At 42.7% G+C, this 20855-nt stretch overlaps 1 protein-coding gene across 2 annotated transcripts in view; it reads left to right on the forward strand.

The window, feature by feature from the left end:
- Positions 1 to 20855, forward strand: part of DMAP1 (DNA methyltransferase 1 associated protein 1) — an 84170-nt gene that overhangs the window by 14282 nt on the left and 49033 nt on the right. For both annotated transcript variants that reach the window (XM_033916931.1, XM_033916932.1), the window contains exons 3-5: positions 4347 to 4438; positions 9331 to 9526; positions 11611 to 11769. In XM_033916931.1, the coding sequence (XP_033772822.1) occupies positions 4347 to 4438; positions 9331 to 9526; positions 11611 to 11769 (447 nt within the window). The remainder of the gene's footprint in view (positions 1 to 4346; positions 4439 to 9330; positions 9527 to 11610; positions 11770 to 20855) is intronic.

Below are 20855 nucleotides of genomic sequence, written 5' to 3' on the forward strand. Positions count from 1 at the left end.
AAAGCCATGGGACCGGATAATCTACATCCCAGAATGCTCAGGGAGATAAGGGAAGTCCTGGCTGAACCATTATCTGTTCTTTTCAATCTTTCCCTAAGCACAGGAAGGGTCCCCTTGGACTGGAAAACCGCTAATGTAATCCCACTCCACAAGAAGGGCTGCAGGACAGAGACAGCAAACTACAGACCAGTGAGTCTCACATCTATAGTCTGTAAACTCATGGAAACACTGATCAAACAGAATATTGACACAATCCTAGACGAAAAAAAACTGCGTGATCCACACCAACACGGGTTCACCCAGGGAAGATCCTGCCAAACTAATCTGATTAGCTTTTTTGACTGGGTTACTAGACAACTGGACGCTGGAGAGTCACTGGACGTGGTATACTTGGACTTCAGTAAAGCATTTGATAGCGTCCCTCATCGAAGATTACTGAACAAGCTGAAATCGATAGGATTAGGAGACACTCTAACTACATGGGTTGGGGATTGGCTGAGCGGTAGACTTCAGAAAGTGGTGGTGAACGGTACCCCATCCGAAGCATCAGAAGTGATCAGTGGAGTGCCGCAGGGCTCGGTCCTGGGCCCGATTCTATTCAACTTATTCATAAGAGATATGACGCGGGGACTTAGAGGAAGGGTATCACTGTTCGCCGACGCCGCCAAACTTTGCAACATAGTAGGCAGAAGATTGTTACCTGATGATGATATGACACACGACCTACTGCTTCTGGAACAATGGTCGACTACTTGGCAGCTAGGATTCAATGCTAAAAAATGCAAGATAATGCACCTGGGAAAGAGAAACCCGTGCAGAACTTATGTTCTAAATGGTGAGACCTTGGTTAGGACCACGGCGGAACGCGATCTAGGAGTGATCATTAGTGAGGACATGAAGGTTGCCAATCAAGTGGAGAAGGCTACCTCCAGGGCAAGACAAATGATGGGATGTATCCGTAGAGGTTTTGTCAGCAGGAGACCTGAAGTTATGATGCCGTTGTACAGAGCCATGGTGAGGCCTCACTTGGAGTACTGTGTCCGGTTTTGGAGACCACATTACCAAAAGGATGTGCTAAGGATCGAGTCGGTGCAGCGAGCGGTAACCAGGATGGTCTTGGGGCTCAGGGATCTCACGTATGAAGAAAGACTAAAGAAATTGCGGCTGTACTCACTTGAGGAAAGAAGAGAACGGGGAGATATGATTGAAACGTATAAGTACATCACGGGACGCATCGAGACAGAAGAGGATATCTTCTGGCTCATGGGACCCTCGACCACCAGAGGGCATCCACTGAAAGTCAGGGGAGGGAAGTTTCATGGAGACTCCAGGAAGTACTTCTTCACCGAAAGAGTGGTGGATCATTGGAACAGACTCCCACTCCAGGTGATAGAGGCTAGCAGCGTGACGGAGTTTAAGAGAAAATGGGATACTCATGTGGGATCGTTAAGGGAGTAAACTCAGGGGGGAGGGATACTTGGAATGGGCAGACTTGGTGGGCTATAGCCCTTTTCTGCCGCTTTTTTCTATGTTTCTATGTTTCTAACTGTCTGGCGGACAAATTGAGTCGTGTTCTGCAGCCACATGAATGGACACTCAATTCCTCGCCTCTACGTCAAGTGTTTGCTCGATGGGGGACTACTCAAATAGATCTCTTTGCCTCTCCCCTCAACAACAAGCTGCCTTAATTCTGCTCCTGAATATACTCTCCCCAGCGTCTCGAAGCAGATGCTTTCCTACTGGATTGGACGGGTCAATTTCTGTTTGCCTTCCCTCCATTCCCTCTGATTCTCAAGACTCTCTTCAAACTCAAGACAGAACATGCCACCATGATTCTGATAGCTCCTCGGTGGCCCAGACAACTGTGGTACTCCCTTCTACTTCAACTCAGCACCAGGGAGCCTCTACTTCTACCTGTTTTTCCCTCTCTGCTTACTCAGAGTCAAGGATCCTTGCTACATCCCAACCTGCAGTCTCTACACTTTAACAGCTTGGTACGTTTCAACCTAACAGACTCTACAGTTTTCTCAGTCTGTACAGGATATTTTAGTAGCTTCCAGAAAGCCGTCCACTAGGCAGTGTTACAGCCAGAAATGGACTAGATTTTCTGCTTGGTGTTCCACTCGCCATATGGAACCAATGTCTACCTCCTTGGCTTCTGTTTTGGATTATTTACTTCAGTCTACATCTATCAGAGTCCATCTCAGTGCGATTTCTGCTTTTCATCAGCCTCGATGGGAAACCTCTGTCTGCACACCCTGTGGTTTCCCGCTTTATGAAAGGACTTTTTAATGTTCATCCACTGCTCAAACCACCTCCAGTGGTCTGGGATCTCAATGTTGTCCTGGTTCAATTGATGAAGCCTCCATTTGAACCAATTTATAAGGCTCATCTTACTTGGAAAGTATCTTACTTGGAAAGTAGTTTTCCTGATTGCTCTCACGTCTGCTCGAAGAGTCAGTGAGTTACAAGCTTTCGTTGTGGATCCACTTTTCACAGTTTTCCACCATGACAAGGTGGTCCTCCGTACTCATCCAAAATTCTTGCCTAAAGTTGTTTCAGAATTTCACATCAATCAATCTATTGTTCTTCCAGTATTTTTTCCAAAGCCTCATTCCCACCCTGGAGAAGTGGCGCTCTATACTATGGACTGTAAGCGTGCCTTGGCTTTCTACTTGCAACACACTCAACCTCACAGAACAGCCCCACAACTTTTCATCTCCTTCGATCCAAATAAGCTGGGGCATCCTGTCTCGAAGCGAACCATATCCAACTGGATGGCTGCTTGCATCTCTTTCTGCTATGCTCAGGCTGGTCTCCCTCTGCAGGGCGAGTCACGGGTCACAGAGTTCGAGCAATGGCGGCGTCTGTAGCTTTCCTCAGATCAACTCCTATTGAGGAAATCTGCAAGGCTGCCACTTGGTCCTCGGTTCATACTTTCACCTCTCATTACTGTCTAGATACTTTTTCCAGGAGGGATGGCCATTTTGGCCAATCTGTTTTGCAAAATCTTTTTTCTTAAGCTGCCAACACTCCCTCCATCCCATTTTGCTTAGCTTGGAGGTCACCCATATGTGAGAATATGCTGCCTGCTTGTCCTGGAATAAAGCACAGTTACTTACCGTAACAGTTGTTATCCAGGGACAGCAGGCAGATATTCTCACAACCCACCCTCCTCCCCTGGTTGGCTTCTTAGCTAGTTATCTGAACTGAGGTACCTCACAGGAGACGCGCGCCCTCACTCGGGCAGGAAGGCACTCGTTCATGCGCAGTGCAGCACTCATAAGCTCTTACAAAGATCTTCAAGCAGGTCTGCTTTCGAGGCTGTCCGCTGCGGGGCTCCGTCGGTGACGTCACCCACTGTTGAGAATATCTGCCTGCTGTCCCTGGATAACAACTGTTACGGTAAGTAACTGTGCTATTTGGCTTATTCAGTTTTCTCGATAGTGGAGGTGTGAAGGGGGGGGGGAGACAGGAGTTTTATTGATCCTTGTGTGTATTATTTTTGTTTATAAAATGACAATTGTACAGAATATTGTCTCTTTTTATATTTTAATAAAATAAGTTTAGTACATTAGATAGATTGTAAGCCCTCCGGGACAGATAGGGAAAATGCTTAAGTACCTGATTGTAAAACCGCTTAGATAACCTTGATAGGCGGTATATAAAAACCTAATTAACAACAACAACCTAATAGTATAAAATCAGGGCGGATAGGATCAGACGGCTTGTGGGGATGGGGACGGGGACTGAGCTAGCGGGTACAGGAATTGAGCTGGTGGGGACCGGGACAAATTTTTTTTTCCCTGCATCATTCTCTAGTGGTAACTCAGATTGAAAAACACTTCACTGTTGGTTATAAGGATGGCTCTTTCCTAGGGATACTCACTGGGTGGAATTTAGTATGCTTCGTGTTAGAGAATGACACAGGGTCAAATTTTTCCCCATCCCTACCCCATTCCTGCAAGCGTCCTCCTCATCTGCAGAAGCCTCAAACACTTTAAAATCGTAAGTGTTCGAGGCTTGTGTGGTTAAGGCAGAGCTTTGATGGGGAAATTAAGTTCCTGTGGGTACAAGGAAAATTTGTCCCTGTGTCATTCTCTCCTTCATGGTCAGATAAGAAGCTGTTGTAGCTGATGATCCAAAAGTCTTAGAACCTGTGTAGAGATCTAGAACCATGAACTGTAGTTGTATTATTAGATAAACCCTGTTGTACAATACAGCAGTGTTATCCTCCCAGTGAAGTTAGTCTTATGTTCCCTGAATGGCAATTGTATAAAAATTCTTGTGAATTCTATAAGAGATATATGAGCGCTTGTAGCTATTCTGGTTCTGTTTTATTGTAGAAAAAATCCAAGAAATCTGCAGAAACCCTGACCTTCAAGAGGCCAGAAGGGATGCATCGAGAAGTGTATGCACTGTTGTATTCAGACAAGAAGTAAGTGAGGGTTTCCTTATCACTGTTCAGTTCAAGGACCTAACCTGGGTTCCAGCTGTCTGAGAGCATCAAATTGTCAAACAAAAACAAGAGAAAAATTCAACTGGTCTGCAGTGAAAAGCAATCGGAATAAACAAAGAAAAACTGCAGACCAGAGTACAAGATGCAGGCTAGGTTTATTAAAACAATTCTAGTTGCGGTTAGTGTTACCACCTTTTTAATAAACCAGGGGACCCATCAAGGTCCATGTTTAGGTCCCTAATTTGAAAAGGTATCAGACCAAACCACAGCTGAAATAAACTTAAGCCTGCGTCTAACCAAATTTGTCGCCAGAAAAATATCTCCGTAGGAAAATTGCAGTGAAGCAATGGGACATCAGATCAACAGCTGGAAGGTCTGACAATGTCCCAAGCTGAAAGAGCAGCAAAGCTGCTGTTTCTCTTCCCATCTCTGCTCCAGGAACTGAGTATGTGAACGCTTTCTGTGACCATGCTAGTTTGGCACTTTAGTTTACATATCAGGCTGGGTGAGAAATTGGAAACTCAGCAGGGGGAGAGAGACCTATGGAATCCCTGAGAAGAGTGTTCACCCAGAATCTTTCTTGCACTGGGGGACTGTACTGGGTATACAAAAGTACTGCAGGTTTGACCTTTTTGTTCCAGTTCAAGAAGGCTTCTAGGTAGATTTGCTGTGACACAGTAAGTGGTTTGCTTAGTCCAGAAATGCATGTTTTTGTACATTTTCAGAAATGAGACTGAGCAAAGAACTGAGGCAGTGAGGACTGCTTTATCCTCTGCAGAGAGAACATAAAAATAGCCATACTGGAGCAGACCAATGGTCCATCTATCCCAGTATCCTGCTTCCAGCAGTGACTAGTCCAGGTCACAAATATCTGACAATCCCAAAGAGCAGCAATATTCCATCTACCAATCCCAGGGACAGCAGCGACTTTCCCCATTTTTATCTCAGTAGTAGACTATGGACTTGTCCAGACCTTTTTTTTTAAGCCTGGGAACACTAATCACTGTTACCACATCCTCTAGTGACAAGTTTCAGAGCTTAACAATTCATTGAGTGAAAAAATATTTCCTCCTATTTGTTTTAAAAGTATTAAATTGAGTGTCCCCTAGTCTTAATACTTTTCAAAGGAATAAACAATCAATTCATGTTTACCCATTCTACTCCACTCGGGATTTTCTAGACCTTGGTCATATCACCTCTCAATAATCTCTTTTCTAAGCTCTTGAGCATTTCCTCATATGAGAGGATTTTCATCCCCTTAATCTGTGAACTTTTCCTAATTCTGCTATATCTATTTTCAGAGGTATTAGGTATAAATAAATTTTTTGTACAGAACAATTCAGTGGGGCCATGAGAACAGATGTCTGAAGAGTGTCCTTAGGATTCACCAATGACCTGTACAGGTGCATCCACACCACCTTTCTTCTACTGGTCACGCCTCTCTCTATACATCCTTCTGGCAACAGCCAGTCTGGCATCCTTCTGGCAACAGCCACCGCCTTGGCACACTCTTTGTGTTTAGATCTTTGGACTCTTATCACCCACAGTCCCTCTTCCCATCTGTGCATATCAGCCTCTCACCTCCCAGCACATACAGCTCCTTCTGATTTCTAATCCCCAGATGCACTAATCTGCATTAAATTTTAGTTGCCAGATATTAGACCATTCCTCTAACTTTTGCAGATTCTTTTTCATATTTTCCACTTCCTCCTTGGTGTCTACTCTGTTACAAATCTTGGTATCATCCACAAAAAGGCAAACGTTTCCTTCTAACTCTTGTCAATGTTGCTCACAAACATATTGAACAGGATCGGCCCCAGCATTTGCTTGGTACTCCTGGTAGCTGAGGATCGTGGAAGGCATTTCACTATTTTGGTCTCCTTGTCCTATGTTCCAAGGTTAATGCCTCTGATGATGGAATCCCCCAGCAGCAATAGTTTTCTGTTTTGGGCTTTTTTTCATTTGTGCTTAGGGTGTGCTTTCTCTCTTGAGTTACCTTCACTGGTTCCAGTCGCACCTCAATTCTGTTTTCTACTGGAGCAAAATAATTCTCTAGAGATCATATTTGTGAAGGTGGATATTTCTGTATTACATGTCGCAGTCTTCCTGAGCCTACTGTGACCCATTTATTCCTGGGCGGTTTTATCCTTTGAGGCAGAGGTGGTAAGTTGGTATGATTTTGTGGAGCGATGGAAGCTGCTTTAATTGTACTCAATTCATGTTTAAATTTGCAGAGCTCCTCTTTAATACTAGCAAGGTGACAACAGATGGGGCAAGCCTCCAAATGGTGTATCTTGGAATTAAGCATCACAGTGATTGCATTGAATAAAAGTCATCGTAGGGAGAAGAGGATTTAGGCAGGTTTAATGCTATAATCAGTGTAAGAGCAGAAATATAAAATCCTGAGTAACAAAGCTGTAGAAGTTTTCTAGGCAGTCTTTCTCCCTCAGCATTGTCCCAGTCACCAAATGATGAAAAAAATTCACTTGGTCTTGACGGAACATCTCCAAGTTCTCCTGACAGCAGCAGAGCCTCGTTGCCTTCTGACATGGCATCAGCTTTCTTGGAACCCATCTTGCACTAACCTTGGACATGCCCAACTTTTCATGAATTATTTTCCAAACTGTACCTGCCGAGATGCCTATTTCTTCAGCTATTCGGGAAACCTTAATTTGTCTGTTTGACAAAATTAAATCTTCGACTTTCTTGCAAATTTCTGTGGATGCTGCTTCCACAGGCTGTCCAGTATGAGGGTCATCTTCAATCTACTCTTTACCCCACTTAAACTGCTTGCTCCAAAATTTTACCTTGTAGGATGAAGAGGCAGACTCACCGTAAACTTCAGTCATGCGTTCATGGATCTCCTTTGGGGATTTCCCTTCTTTTATGATAAATGTTATCACTGAACGGTGCTCCAAATCTAGTAGGTTCTTATTTGATTTGCATGAGGACTCTGGCTCTTGGAATGTTAGACTTGCAATGAGCCACAACTGTGCATGAGTAACCTTGAGACATGTCATAACATTCACAGACTTGTTTCAACATGCTTGCTACTTTCTTTCATACTTAGGTAGATAAATTATTGAACACCCCGCGTAAGCTGTGCTGGAGGATGTGGCCAAAGCAGTTGGGTATCCCTGTGGTCAAAAGCAGTTTAGATAAGCTCCTGGAGGAAAAGACCATGAGCGGTTGTTAAAACAAGCCACTTACTCCTGAGACGGAGCTGCAGGAAATGGATCTGGCTTATGTGATAGTGCCTGGTAGTCTGGATTGGCTACTGTCAAGAGATAGATGCAGGTCTTGACCGATTTTTGGTCTGACCTAGTACTGGCATCTTTTGTAGAGGATTCATGAATACATGTGCACATTTACATCCGGTCCACACATAATCTTTAATGTGTCTATGAGGTAAGGATGGGGGTATTTTTGGCTGAATGCTAGCCAGATTGCAGAAGCTTGAAAAAGATCATCATGATATAGAGAAATAAAAGAACTGTTTTGAGGACATTAATCTTCCTGCTCACAAAAGGAGACAGTTTATGGTGGGTTGGGATTTAGGTTAATTTTAGGTACTGTATATATGTTTTATTTAGCCCTTTGGACTGTTTGCCTTTCAGTTATGTGATATGTCCTTTTAGTTCCCTGGTGAGAATAAGAATGTGTTTGTTATGCAAGTATGAAACATTTCTCTTTATTACTGTTTGAGTTTCCCTTATTCTGCTATATTGAATCATCTTATTATTCTCATGGTCTAGACAACCTTAGAATGCAGTATATATGTTTAATGAAGAACGGAATATATTCCACCTGTAGCTATGATGCTTAGTAACGTTTGCTTTTGCGTTCAGTCCATACCAGTTCTCAAGAGGGAGTAGAGAAGAGTCAAGTGTGGCTATTTCACACCCATCCAAGTGTATCCGTCCATTTGGAAAGGAAGTTCTAGTTTTTCTTAGCAATCAAAACTGTGTTACTTCAGACATGTAGGGCTCCTTTTACGAAGGTGCACTAGCGTTTTTAGCCCATGCACCGGATTAGCGCACACTAGCCAAAAAACTACCGCCTGCTCAAGAGGAGGTGGTAGTGGCTAGCGAGCACTATTCCGCGTGTTAAGGCCCTAACACGCCTTTGTAAAAGGAGCCCTTAGCACAATCCTAATGTGCTCCCACCTAGGAAGGGTTGGAAGAGATGGTGGAGAGCATTATTCCTAGAGTAAGCTTATCCCTTATAGCAGTTCTCTCCGGTCGACTAATCAATAGCTTCTAGTGGTCCCCTCTTTGAAAGTTATTGGGACACGACGAAACGATATGTTTTCAGTGATGGCATCGCAGCTTTGGAACTCCATGCCACAGCATTTATGACTTGAGTCATTTGAAAAGTAATTTAAAAAGTTTTCTTTTTAAAGACGCTTTTAACCTTTGAATTATGTTTCTTTCTTTGATTGCACTCTTCCCTTCCTATTGTTTTTTCCATATATGGTTCTCCTCTGTACTTTAAAAACACTGAATTGGAGTTCTTGTTCCCTCTTACCTTTTGTATTAGTTGGTCTGTAAGTCTCTTTGTCTAACCTGTTTTTTTAAAGTTTAAATTTTATGTCTAAATATATGTTTATATTTTTATCGATTTTGTACCTCGCTTAGTAAAACTAAATAAGCGATTCATCAAACTCAAATAAAACTTGAAACTTCTAAGCTGCACTTCTGCACTGAGTGTCCTTTAGTACTGAAGTAAGTTTAATCTAAAAGTCACTTGAGTGTTTCTTTTGTAAAACGGGGGTAGTTTTTGGTAACAGCAGTAAAGATGAGAGAGAGTATCTATTTGGGGAAGTCATGTTCTTGAGTGCACACAGCATCAACTTGTGTTTTCTTACCCAGGGATGCTCCACCTTTGCTGCCCAGTGACACCACGCAGGGTTACCGCACGGTGAAGGCCAAGCTGGGCTGTAAGAGAGTCCGGCCCTGGAAATGGATGCCCTTCACTAATCCGGCCAGGAAGGATGGGGCCATGTTCTACCACTGGCGGCGAGCAGCTGAGGAGGGCAAGGACTATCCTTTTGCCAGATTCAATAAAGTAAGCAAGGAAATAGTCTTGCTGTGAGTGTTGTAAGAATTCTGTGACCTTCCCCTGTGATGAGCCAGGCTTGGTTTATAATGTATGCATATCTTTTCTTCATGTGTTCTTTGTTTCAAAAAGCTTTTTATCCTCATCTACTGATGAAATGGTAGGCCCATCAGAGTAAATGCCCTCTCATCCCTCCCAAATTAATGATACCAAGGGAATGGCAAGAGACATGTCTTAGTATATGAGTGCTCTCTTGTTTCATGAAAGATGAGCTCTGTCATAATCCTGAAAGAGGAGTAAGCCATAAATCCTTAAAGATGTTTTCTTGTCTCACCTCTAGTAAGGTCTCTAAGCATTCTTTAAAACTGTATTCCCTTTGCAAGAGTGATCAGAAACATTATAATTTCCATATCCAGAGGAAAGTGTCCAGATGTCTGCCCCATGTTCTGTTTGTGATCTGGCATGCTCATGCTTTTCCTCTTTTGAACCCTTTCCCTTGATCACTAGATGGGTCCCATTATCAGGGCAGCAAGAGCCATTCCTACATCAGCCCCAAATCCAGGGATGGTCTCAGGAACACGGTTTATCAGCTCATGATTTCTAATCTTCTGGTGGTGCTAATGCTCCCAGCATCTGTGTCATTGTTAGCAGTTGGTGTCTTCAAACGTGAGGAATCCTGATACAGGACAGCCCCCAGGTTTGCTGTAGAGTAGTTGTGGTCTTTCCAGCTCAAAGAAATGTTTCTCATTGAGGATGGGATAGCTGAGATGGACAGAATACTTTTCACCTGCCAGGATGAATCCCATCAAGCAGTGGGAAGTTCCTTCTGCATTTTCCAATTTCAGGCAAATTTTGTATGTTTGTTCCCTATTTTTGATATAATAACATAGTACAGTGGTACCTCGGTTTACGAGTGCACCGGTTTGCGAGTGTTTTGCAAGACGAGCAAAACATTCGCAAGATCGGCGCCTCAGAAATCGAGCATGCCTCGATACGAGCGCTCCCCCGCGATCCAGCACCCTCCCCCCCCCCGCTGCGACCTGAAGTCCTCCAGACCCACCTAAACCCGCTTCTTACTTTCATCTGGCCTCGGCATCGGCATGTCCTGTGCATTGGTGCCGGTGCCCGAAGATAGGCCTCCTCTTCTGTGCTGGGCCTTGAGCATCTGCGCATGCTCAAGGCCTGCGAGTTCACGTTCTCTCCGAGATCTCCGAGAATCTCGGAGAGAGCGTGAACTCGCAGGCCTTGAGCAGCACAGAAGAGGAGTAAGAAAGTAAGAAGCGGGTTCGGGTGGGTCTGGGGAACTTTAGGTCGCGGCGGGAGGGTGCCGGATCGTGGAGGGGGGTCTTCGGGGGGAGCAATGCTGGTTCTCGTGTGGGGGGGGAGGGATAGAGCAGCGCTGCTGGCCTCGGGAGGTGGAAACGTATCAAAGCGAGTTTCCATTATTTCCTATGGGGAAACTCGCTTTGATATACGAGTATTTTGGTTTACGAGCATGCTTCTGGAACAAATTATGCTCGTAAACCAACGTACTACTGTATATATATCCACCCCACAACAGTGCCTGTTTCTAAAATAAAGTCTATAGTCCTTTAGAACTTCCCAAAACTGTGAGACTATGGCCACTAGAGGGTGACCTTTCCCATGAAAACTCAACAATCCTTGTTCTCTTCCACAGTTTAAAAAATATATTTTATGTTTTATTAAATCTCCCATTTACTCCAATCAAATTTCTGTGCCAGCCATTCTTCATTTTCTGTCTGAGCATGAGGAAAATTTGATACATATTTTGAAACTTCTTTCAAGAGCTAAAATCCTTATTTTGTAGAGGCAAATGGGCTTTGCATTGGCTGGGCTAGAGGAATACCTAAGGCAATCTGACCAACTTAGACCTTTCTGGATTCAAAACCCTCAATTTCTGTTGACAGCATTCCTGGGGGAGGTGTGGGCTCTAGTAGGTAGAAGGACAAAAGTGATCCAGAGTAATATAGCCATGCCTTATTTTCTGTCCCTTTCTGCTTTGCCTCTTTTCTCCTCTTCATCCTGTCTTCCTCTTCCTTTCCCTCTCTGTCTCCTCCGTGATGATGCCACAGACAGTGCAGATACCTGTGTATTCGGAGCAGGAGTATCAGATGTACCTGCACGATGATGGGTGGACCAAAGCTGAGACGGATCATCTCTTTGACCTGTGCCGACGGTTTGACCTCCGCTTCATTGTCATCCATGACCGCTATGACCATCAGCAGTTTAAGGTGAGTCTCCCGATCTTTGATGAAGCATCTTGTGGGTTAGTTTGCAGTCATCCTCCTTGCTGGCTAGAATCTTTCTCCACAGCACAGGGTAGAGATGATAGCATGTCTGTACCACTGACAGAGATGGCCTTATCAGTTCATAACTAAGTGTTATCTTATCTGCAGTTAAGGGAGGGAACACACACGGTAACCGATTGCGCGGTCCAGCAGATCCCTCCCTCCTAATGATCACCGTCATCCAGGCATCTCCCTCCTTCCCTTCCCCTCACCTTCATGGCAATTTTTTTAATTTTCTCTCAACAAGCAGCCGGAGCCTTGAAGTTCAAGGCTTCGGCTGCTTATTGAGAGAAAACTAAAAATCACCAGCAAAGGTACGGGATCCCCGACAACATGGATTTACTAAGGGGAGATCCTGCCAATCCAACCTGATCAGCTTCTTTGACTGGGTAACGGGGAAGCTGGATATTGGGGAGTCCCTGGACATCGTGTACCTGGACTTTAGCAAAGCATTCGATAGCGTACCACACCGCAGGTTACTGAGCAAGATGAGTTCTATAGGATTAGGTAACACATTGACGAAATGGGTTGGAAGCTGGCTTGGAGGTAGGCTCCAAAGGGTGGTGGTAAACGGCACCCCCTCCGAAATGACGGAGGTGATTAGTGGAGTACCACAGGGCTCAGTCTTGGGCCCAATCCTATTCAACATCTTTATAAGAGACTTGGCAGAAGGGCTTCGAGGTAAAATAACATTATTCGCCGATGACGCCAAACTGAGTAATGTAGTGGGCAAATGCACAACAGACGAAGATTCAGTGCCCGACAACATGATGCACGACCTACTCCTACTGGAGCGATGGTCTAGGACATGGCAACTCAACTTCAATGCCAAAAAATGCAAAGTTATGCACCTGGGCAGCCAGAATCCATGCAAGTCTTATACCCTTAATGGCGAGATCCTAGCAAAAACGGTAGCAGAACGAGACTTGGGGGTAATCGTCAGTGAGGACATGAAGTCTGCCAATCAAGTGGAGCAGGCTTCGTCCAAGGCAAGACAAATCATGGGCTGCATACGAAGGGGTTTCGTCAGTCGTAAGGCGGAAGTCATTATGCCATTGTATAGATCCATGGTGAGGCCCCACCTGGAATACTGTGTGCAATTCTGGAGGCCGCATTATCGCAAGGATGTGCTGAGACTGGAGTCGGTGCAAAGAATGGCCACCCGGATGGTCTCGGGACTCAAAGATCTACCATACGAAAAACGGCTTGACAAATTACAGCTATACTCGCTCGAGGAGCGCAGAGAGAGGGGGGACATGATCGAGACGTTCAAGTATCTTACGGGCCGCATCGAGGCGGAGGAAGATATCTTCTTTTTCAAGGGTCCCACGACAACAAGAGGGCATCCGTTGAAAATCAGGGGCGGGAAACTACGAGGTGACACCAGGAAATTATTTTTCACTGAAAGAGTGGTTGATCGCTGGAATAGTCTTCCACTACAGGTGATTGAGGCCAGCAGCGTGCCTGATTTTAAGGCCAAATGGGATCGGCACATGGGATCTATTCACAGGGCAAAGGTAGGGGAGGGACATTAAGGTGGGCAGACTAGATGGGCCGTGGGCCCTTATCTGCCGTCTATTTCTATGTTTCTATGGGAAGGGAGGAAGATGCTCGGACCACTAGACAGCGTGAAGGGTGCTGAAGGGGGGTGGAGAGGAGTAGATACTGAAGGGAAATGGGAAAGAGAGAGTGGGGAGAAGATGGAAATGGGGAAGAGAGAGTGGGGAGAAGACGCTGAAGGGAAATGGGGAAGAGAGAGTGAAACAGACACTGAAGGCAACTGGATGGAAGGAAGGAATAAAGAAAAAAAAGACACATGATGGATTGGGGAGACAGATACCAGATCTGAAGGGAGGAAAGGAGAGATGCTAAAAAACCACCTGGGGAGAAGGCAGGAAAGATGGAAGAGAAGAAGACAGATGCCAGACTATGAGGAGAGCGGAGGAGAAGACAGATGCCAGACTATGGGGGGAGCGGAGAAAAGAAGATGAGAGCCACCACTAACGGAGGAAACACAAGATATTACCCTTAAAGATTTGTGGTTAGGTATTTCTAGAGTTGAAGGGCTTTTCAGTAGAGAATGACACTGTGACAAAATTCATCACCGTTCCCGTCCCTGCGGATAACCGCGGGAAACTATCTTCATGTCATTCTTTACGGAGAAAGGGAAGAATCAGAGTATAATTGGGCACAACCACTGACCCGCAAGCTTTGCTTTGACGAATGCTGATGTAGAAGGATTGAGGTTGAAATTAGAGAATGACACGGGGAGCGATCCCCGCAGCGAACCGCTGCGTGGCTGCGGTTTGGCTGTGGGTTATGGTGACCTCATTAGCAAATCGCCGCAGACGCGGGGACAAATCCTTTCACCGACCGCAAAAACGGTGAATAGATTTGTCCCCGCAGGCCAATGTCCCCCCTTCTAGGAACCGCTATTTACCTGTGTTTCACCGTGCTCCTCATTTGTCAGATCAACCCTTCCTGCCAATAGAACCCCCCCCCCCCCCCCCCCGACGATCGCCCTCAGCCCTTCATGCCGACAGAACCAGCCCTCCCCAACGATCGCGGCAGGAGGGTACCCATCCCCTCCTGCCTACCCCAACAGCCCCCCCGACGATCGCAGCAGGAGGATATCCAACCCCTCCTGCCAGCTCCCCAACAGCCCCCCAATAATCACTGGTAGGAGGGTGCCCAACCCCTCCTGCCGGCACCCCCAACGGCCCCCTATATCGCCAATAGGAGGGTGCCCAACCCTCCTGCCGGACCCTCCCCCAACAAACCCCGCCATCCCGAAACACCACCCTTAGTCTTACTTTCCAAGTTGGACCGGACAGCTCCTCGCTCGTCTGGCCAGCAGGCCTGCCTCCGTCCAAATGAGGCGGGCCCGCCCCTCCCCTCCCCTGCCTAACCCACAGGATCCTAGGGCCTGATTGGCCCAAGCACCTAAGGCCCCTCCTATAGCGGGAGTGGCTTTAGGTGCCTAGACCAATCAGGCCCTAGGATCCTGTGGGTTGGGCAGGGTAGGGGCGGGCCCGCCTCATTTGGACGGAGGCAAGCCTGCTGGCCATACGTGTGAGGAGCCGTCCGGTCCAACTTGGAAAGTAAGACTAAGGGGGTTCCGGGGTGGGAGGGTTCGTTGGGGGGGGGGTCCAGCAGGAGGGGTTGGGTACCCTCCTGCCGGCGATCTTAGGGGAGGCCATTGGGAGGACCGGCAGGAGGGGTTGGGTACCCTTCTGCTGCGATTGTCGGGAGGGCCATTGGGGGGGGTCTACAGGAGGGGTTGGGTGCCCTCCTGCCGTGATCGCTGGGGGGAGGGGAGACTTGCAGCCGTAGCCGCGGTCACTATGCTAATCACGGCAGGGAGATCTTTGCCGCGATTAGGTACAGCGGCCGCGTCTACTTACCATGTAGGCTAACATTGTAAGCATTTAAAGTACATGTCGTGTTTGTTTTTGCATTGCTAGCCCCAGGGGTGGTGGAAGATTAGTGATTGAAAAACTGTATGAAAAATAACTATTTTAAATTTAGTGATCAAAATGTGTCAGTTTTGAGAATTTATATTAATTAATTTTTTCTCTGCGTGTTTTGTTTTTGTATAGTTATTAACTAATATTTAACTAAGTTTTAAAGTTTTAAAGAATGTTTCCTTTATACGTAAATAAAGAAAAGTATATAAAATCGTACCCGTTTGAGGCTTTTATGTATGCAGCGGTGACATAAAACTCCTGCTTTTATATTTAGACTTTTAATTCCCTATACTTCCTCTAGATCTCTTAGATCTCAAGATCAGCAACTTTTAGCTATTCCCTCACTAAAAGTCATTAACACAAGGCGTAACACTATCTTTTCTATAACAGCTCCTCAATCTTGGAACAATCTTCCATTGTACATAAGACAAGAAAAAAACTTAACAAAATTTAAGTCAGAACTTAAAAGTTTTCTTTATATTGACGCCTTTAATAACTGATCTTTTTTTTTTTTTTTTTTTTTCTTTTTTCTCCGCATCCATAATTCAAAAGGTCAATTGTCTTTGTCCCCCTTCCTATTGTTTTTCCCCTGAATTTAAATTTGAATTAGTAATTTTTTTATCGAATGTAACCATTAAATATTTTTCCTTTTGTTTCACTATAGCCTATTTAAATTACCTTTAAATGTATGTTATTTATATTATGTGTATTTTAGATAATTGTATGTTTAATTTAATAATTGTAAGTATGTCTCCAACTATTTTACTTGTACATCGCCTTGAATTTTGAATTGGCGATTAAACAAAATACCTAATAAACTTGGAAACTTGGAAACTTGGAAACTTGGAAACTTGGACGGTGACGGGGCGGTGAATGGGGTTGCAGTGGCGGTGACGGGGCGGTGAATGGGGTGGCAGTGGCGGTGACGGGGCGGTGAAGGGAATGGCGGGGGCGGTGCAGAGGATGGTGAGACGGGGACGGGGCGGTGACGGGTACCAATTTTTTCACCGTGTCATTCTCTAGTTGAAATAGACAATGACATGGGATTATTTCCCGCGGTTATCCGCGGGGACGGGAACGGTGATGAATTTTGTCACCGTGTCATTCTCTCTCAGGTCTGCTGTGAAACAATCAGTGGATTTTTCACAGTCTGTTTCTCAAAAGTTTGATAATGTGGATAGGGCGTGGCTTAGCGCGCACACAAAATGGTCGTGTGATTGCAGCGCTCCTCTTACCTGGGCAACCGTTGAATAAATAAAGATTTCCTTTTAAACTGTTTTCGGCTGAAAACATCGGAGAGGACAGCGGGAGCATGGCGAGCACCTGACAGAGTAAGAGTGAAACCGGAGGGGCTGTGAAAAGGCAGAAGCAGGATCAAATTACCCCGAATAAGGTTCCGCTTCCTGCTGATGTATCAGAGGAGTTAAGCAAAGCTGAAGTTATGGGGGAACTGAGGCAAATCAAACAAATGCTGACAGAGACTGTGAGTAATATGGCAGAACTGAAGGAAGAAATCCTGAATATACACAGACAAATGGAAGTAGCTAATAAAAGAACAACAGAGTTAGAAGTTAAAATGGAGAGCTTAGAATGTGAAGGAAAAAGATGCAAAAATGACAGTTTGGAAATAATTCAATTGAAAAGTCAGCTGGAAGATTACGAAAACCGTGGAAGAAGAAAGAATATAAAACTTTTTGGAATACAGGAAAATTTGGAAGGGAAAAATGCAATACAGTTTTTAGAAAATTTAATTCCTAGATTATTGCAGTTGGATTTCAAACAGCCTTTGGAAATAGAACGGGCACACAGGATTCCAATAAAGAGTCTGGAAAATCAAGGGAGACCAAGACCATTAATATTCAAGATGTTAAGATACCAGCAAGCAATAAAAAAGATAAAAACTTACACTATAAAGGATCCAAAATATGGTTTTTACCAGACTTTGCTAAAAATACAGCAAATATTAGGAAGAAATTCCTTGATCTGAGATCTCAATTAAAGGAAAAAGGATATAAGTATGGGTTATATTACCCAGCAAAAATGAGGGTATCTTGTGGGGATAAATCTTTGTATTTTGTTGATCCGGAAAAACTAAAGACCTTTCTTTCAAAATCAGAACCTATGTCATTTTAGCACAATGGGTGTTGAAATGAAGGGATAAATACTAAGACTGGATTGGTGGATATTGAACAAAAAATTAAATATAAAGAACTATGGGACTTTAGTTTGTTGGAAAAAGAAGAATATGCAACACAGAACAGGAAATAAAAATGAACAAGTGAAAAAGAAAATAAAAGAATGTAAAGAAGAAAGTAGAAAGAAGGATAGACTGGAAAGACATTAAAGTGAAGTTATTAGACTGAACTTTTAGGAGACTGAAAGATGAATGGTTGGAGTAAAGAATGAACAAGAAGGATTAAAGGACTGGACAAATTAACACAAAAGGAAAAGTGAAGACTGAATAGGAAAATAAATAGATGTGAAGAAGAAGAAAGCAGGACTGATAGACTAAAAGGATATTATAAAAAAAAAAAAAAAGAATGACAATTGGCAGTCAAAAGTCTTTAAGAGTGGATGGAATTCCTCAAATCCAACCTCCACTAGATCCACTCAAAAATTAAAACTATCCTACCCCTCCTTAAAAGGCATCTCCCTTGTTGGTAAACTTGGCTCTTCCCTCCCTTTCAGAATCACTCAGCTCTGGAACAGTCTCCCTTCCCCTCTCCGCAATTTGAGCCCCCTTCTACCATTCCGTAAGCATCTGAAGACCTGGCTCTTCTCCAGAACGTAACCCCGTCCCGCTCCTGGCACTCTCACACCAACCTCTCTTCTCTCATACTTATATAATTCCACTGGAGTTCCGTTCCTTCCCTAACCATGTAAACCGTGTCGAGCTCCATCTGCGGAGATGATGCGGTATATAAACCCAAGATTTAGATTAGATTAGATTAGATAAGAAATAAATATGAAAGTTCATTTTATTTAATAAGTCAGAAAAGGAGAAAGTAAAGAATGAAAGGACAATAAGGAAAAGATTGCAGAATGGACTAATGATAGAAAGGACAAGTTATATGATATTTAAATGCAAGTAAAGGAAAGGAAAATGAATAATATAAAAGAAAGATACATAAGAATTTATTGGTAGCTGAAGGAATGTAAAGATTGATGTTGTGATTAATATAGTTTTAAAAAGATTGGATTTAATTTGGAGAAGAGGAAATATAAAAAGGGGAAAAGGAAAAAAAAAATTATTTTGAAAATGAAATACAAATGTTTAAATACAAATAGGGGATAAAAACTTATAAAATTGAAATTTTTTTTAACAGAAATATATGAAGAGATGGATATTTGTTGTTGGATATTTAAAGGAGGATAGGAGAAGATAGATTAGATAATATAAGATATAGGAAAATGATACTTTTTATTAAATATATGACTATGATAGAATTTTCTTGAATGAAATAAAATGTTGGGGGAATGAATTAGAGATTGGTGAAATGATAAAAATGCATTAATGGAATGTTAGGAAATAAATATGGTTATGTGACTAAAGGTTAAATAATAGAGAAATTAATTACTTTAAAATGGAAAAAAAAAAGAAAAAAAAAAGAAAAAAGGTTTTATGATTAGAAGAGAGATATAATTAGATATATTGTGGAGAGGTAATGAGTTTTTCTCAATAAAGGATAAAGGGGTTATTAATAAATATTGGTTGCCTGGGGGGGAGGGGGGAAGTTGGGATTACTGTCCAATGTGTGTCCTTAAGCAGTCATTATATTGGGGGGAGGGGTGGGAAGAAGGTGGGTATTAAAGATATTACTAGGATCATTAAGGAAAAGATTAATAAGGGATTGGGTAATTTGGAGGTAAGAATGTGTGACATGGGGAGAAGTTTTTTAGATCTTAGTTATGGAAGAAGGGAAGAGGAAGATTATGATAAGGAGTATAAAATATATTATGTCTTTTAAGATATTTTCTATTAATGTCAATGGCCTGAATCATGTAATCAAAAGGAAAAAGGTATTATCATTTTTAAAGAAGCAAAACGCAGATGTTTATTGTCTGCAGGAGACCCATCTTAATATAAAGGAATCACAGAAACTAATGGGTGGGTGGGTGAAAGAATGTTTTTTTGCTCCAGCAGAGGGTAAAAAAGCAGGAGTAGCAGTTCTTATAAATAAAAAGTGTATGGCCAATTTTAAGATAGTAAATTCGGACCAACTTGGAAGATGGCTACATGTTGATATAAGTATGGGAAATAATGCCCTGACGTTGTTCAATATATATGCCCCTAATTCGAATCAATCAGAATTCTTTAAAAAATTGCAGAGTATGTTGTTACCACTGGCTGCTTCTAATTTAGTGGTGGCTGGAGATTTTAATGCTGTAATGGATCCATTAATGGATAAAAAACCAGGTAAAAATATAAAATCTTTAGGTTTAGATAATTTGGTTCAATCGTGTGATTTGAAGGATATAAGGCGTATTCTTCATTTTAATGGTCAGGAATTTTCATTTTGTTCACAGGTTCATAAATCATTTTCAAGAATAGATTATATTTTTATTTCATCACATAAGGTGCAGCAAGTGATTAAGGCTTCCATTGATCCCATTATCATTTCGGATCATGCGGGAGTATGGATAGATTTACAATTAGATCAATTAGAAAATAGAAGACCTCTTTGGAGATTTGATAATGCATTGCTTGTGGATGAAAAATTTTTGGAAAATTTTAAAACACAAATTAGTGATTTCTTTCAAATTAATTTAGTGGAAGATACATCTATTGAAAATGTATGGGACGCTTTTAAAGCGACTATGAGAGGTCATATTATATCATATTCGGCTTTTGTTAGGAAACAGATTAAAAAACAGTATATAGAGTTAGAAAAAGAAATTAAAATACTAGAAATTAAATTGGTAAGCAAATGGGAACATGATGTATTACAAGCTCTTTTGAAAGCAAAAGGTAAATATAATGAATTAGCTTCAAAAATGATAAGAAGAGACTTGTTTTCCAAACAGACAATGTATTATGGAAATTCTAATAAGGCGGGAAGATTATTGGCAAATTATCTTAAAGCAAAAAAAAAAAAGAACTAACATTAATGGGATAAAAGATGATAATGGTATAATAACCAATCAAACGGATATAATTTTAAAGCAATTTGTAAAATTTTATAAGGACCTGTATTCTTCCGAGCCTTATTTGGAGAGGCAAAAGATGGTAAAAATTTTTTAGATTTAATTATTGGACCTAAGGTTCCTGATCATATAAAACGGAGTTTAGATGAACCTATATCATTAAAAGAATTAGAAACAGCGTTGAGATCTCTTAGAGTTGGATCCACTCCAGGTGGTGATGGTTATACAGTAGAATTTTATAAAACATTTCAAAATGTCCTTTCCCCATATTTACTAAATTTATATCAGACACAACTTATAAAAGGTGATATTAAAGGTACTATGGTTGAATCAATAGTAATTGTTTTGCCTAAGCCAAATAAAGATCCTACTTTGGTTTCAAACTACAGGCCTATATCTTTAATAAATGTGGATAAT

Source organism: Geotrypetes seraphini, chromosome 12 (assembly GCF_902459505.1).
Source record: "Geotrypetes seraphini chromosome 12, aGeoSer1.1, whole genome shotgun sequence".
Classification (NCBI taxonomy): Eukaryota; Metazoa; Chordata; class Amphibia; order Gymnophiona; family Dermophiidae; genus Geotrypetes; species Geotrypetes seraphini.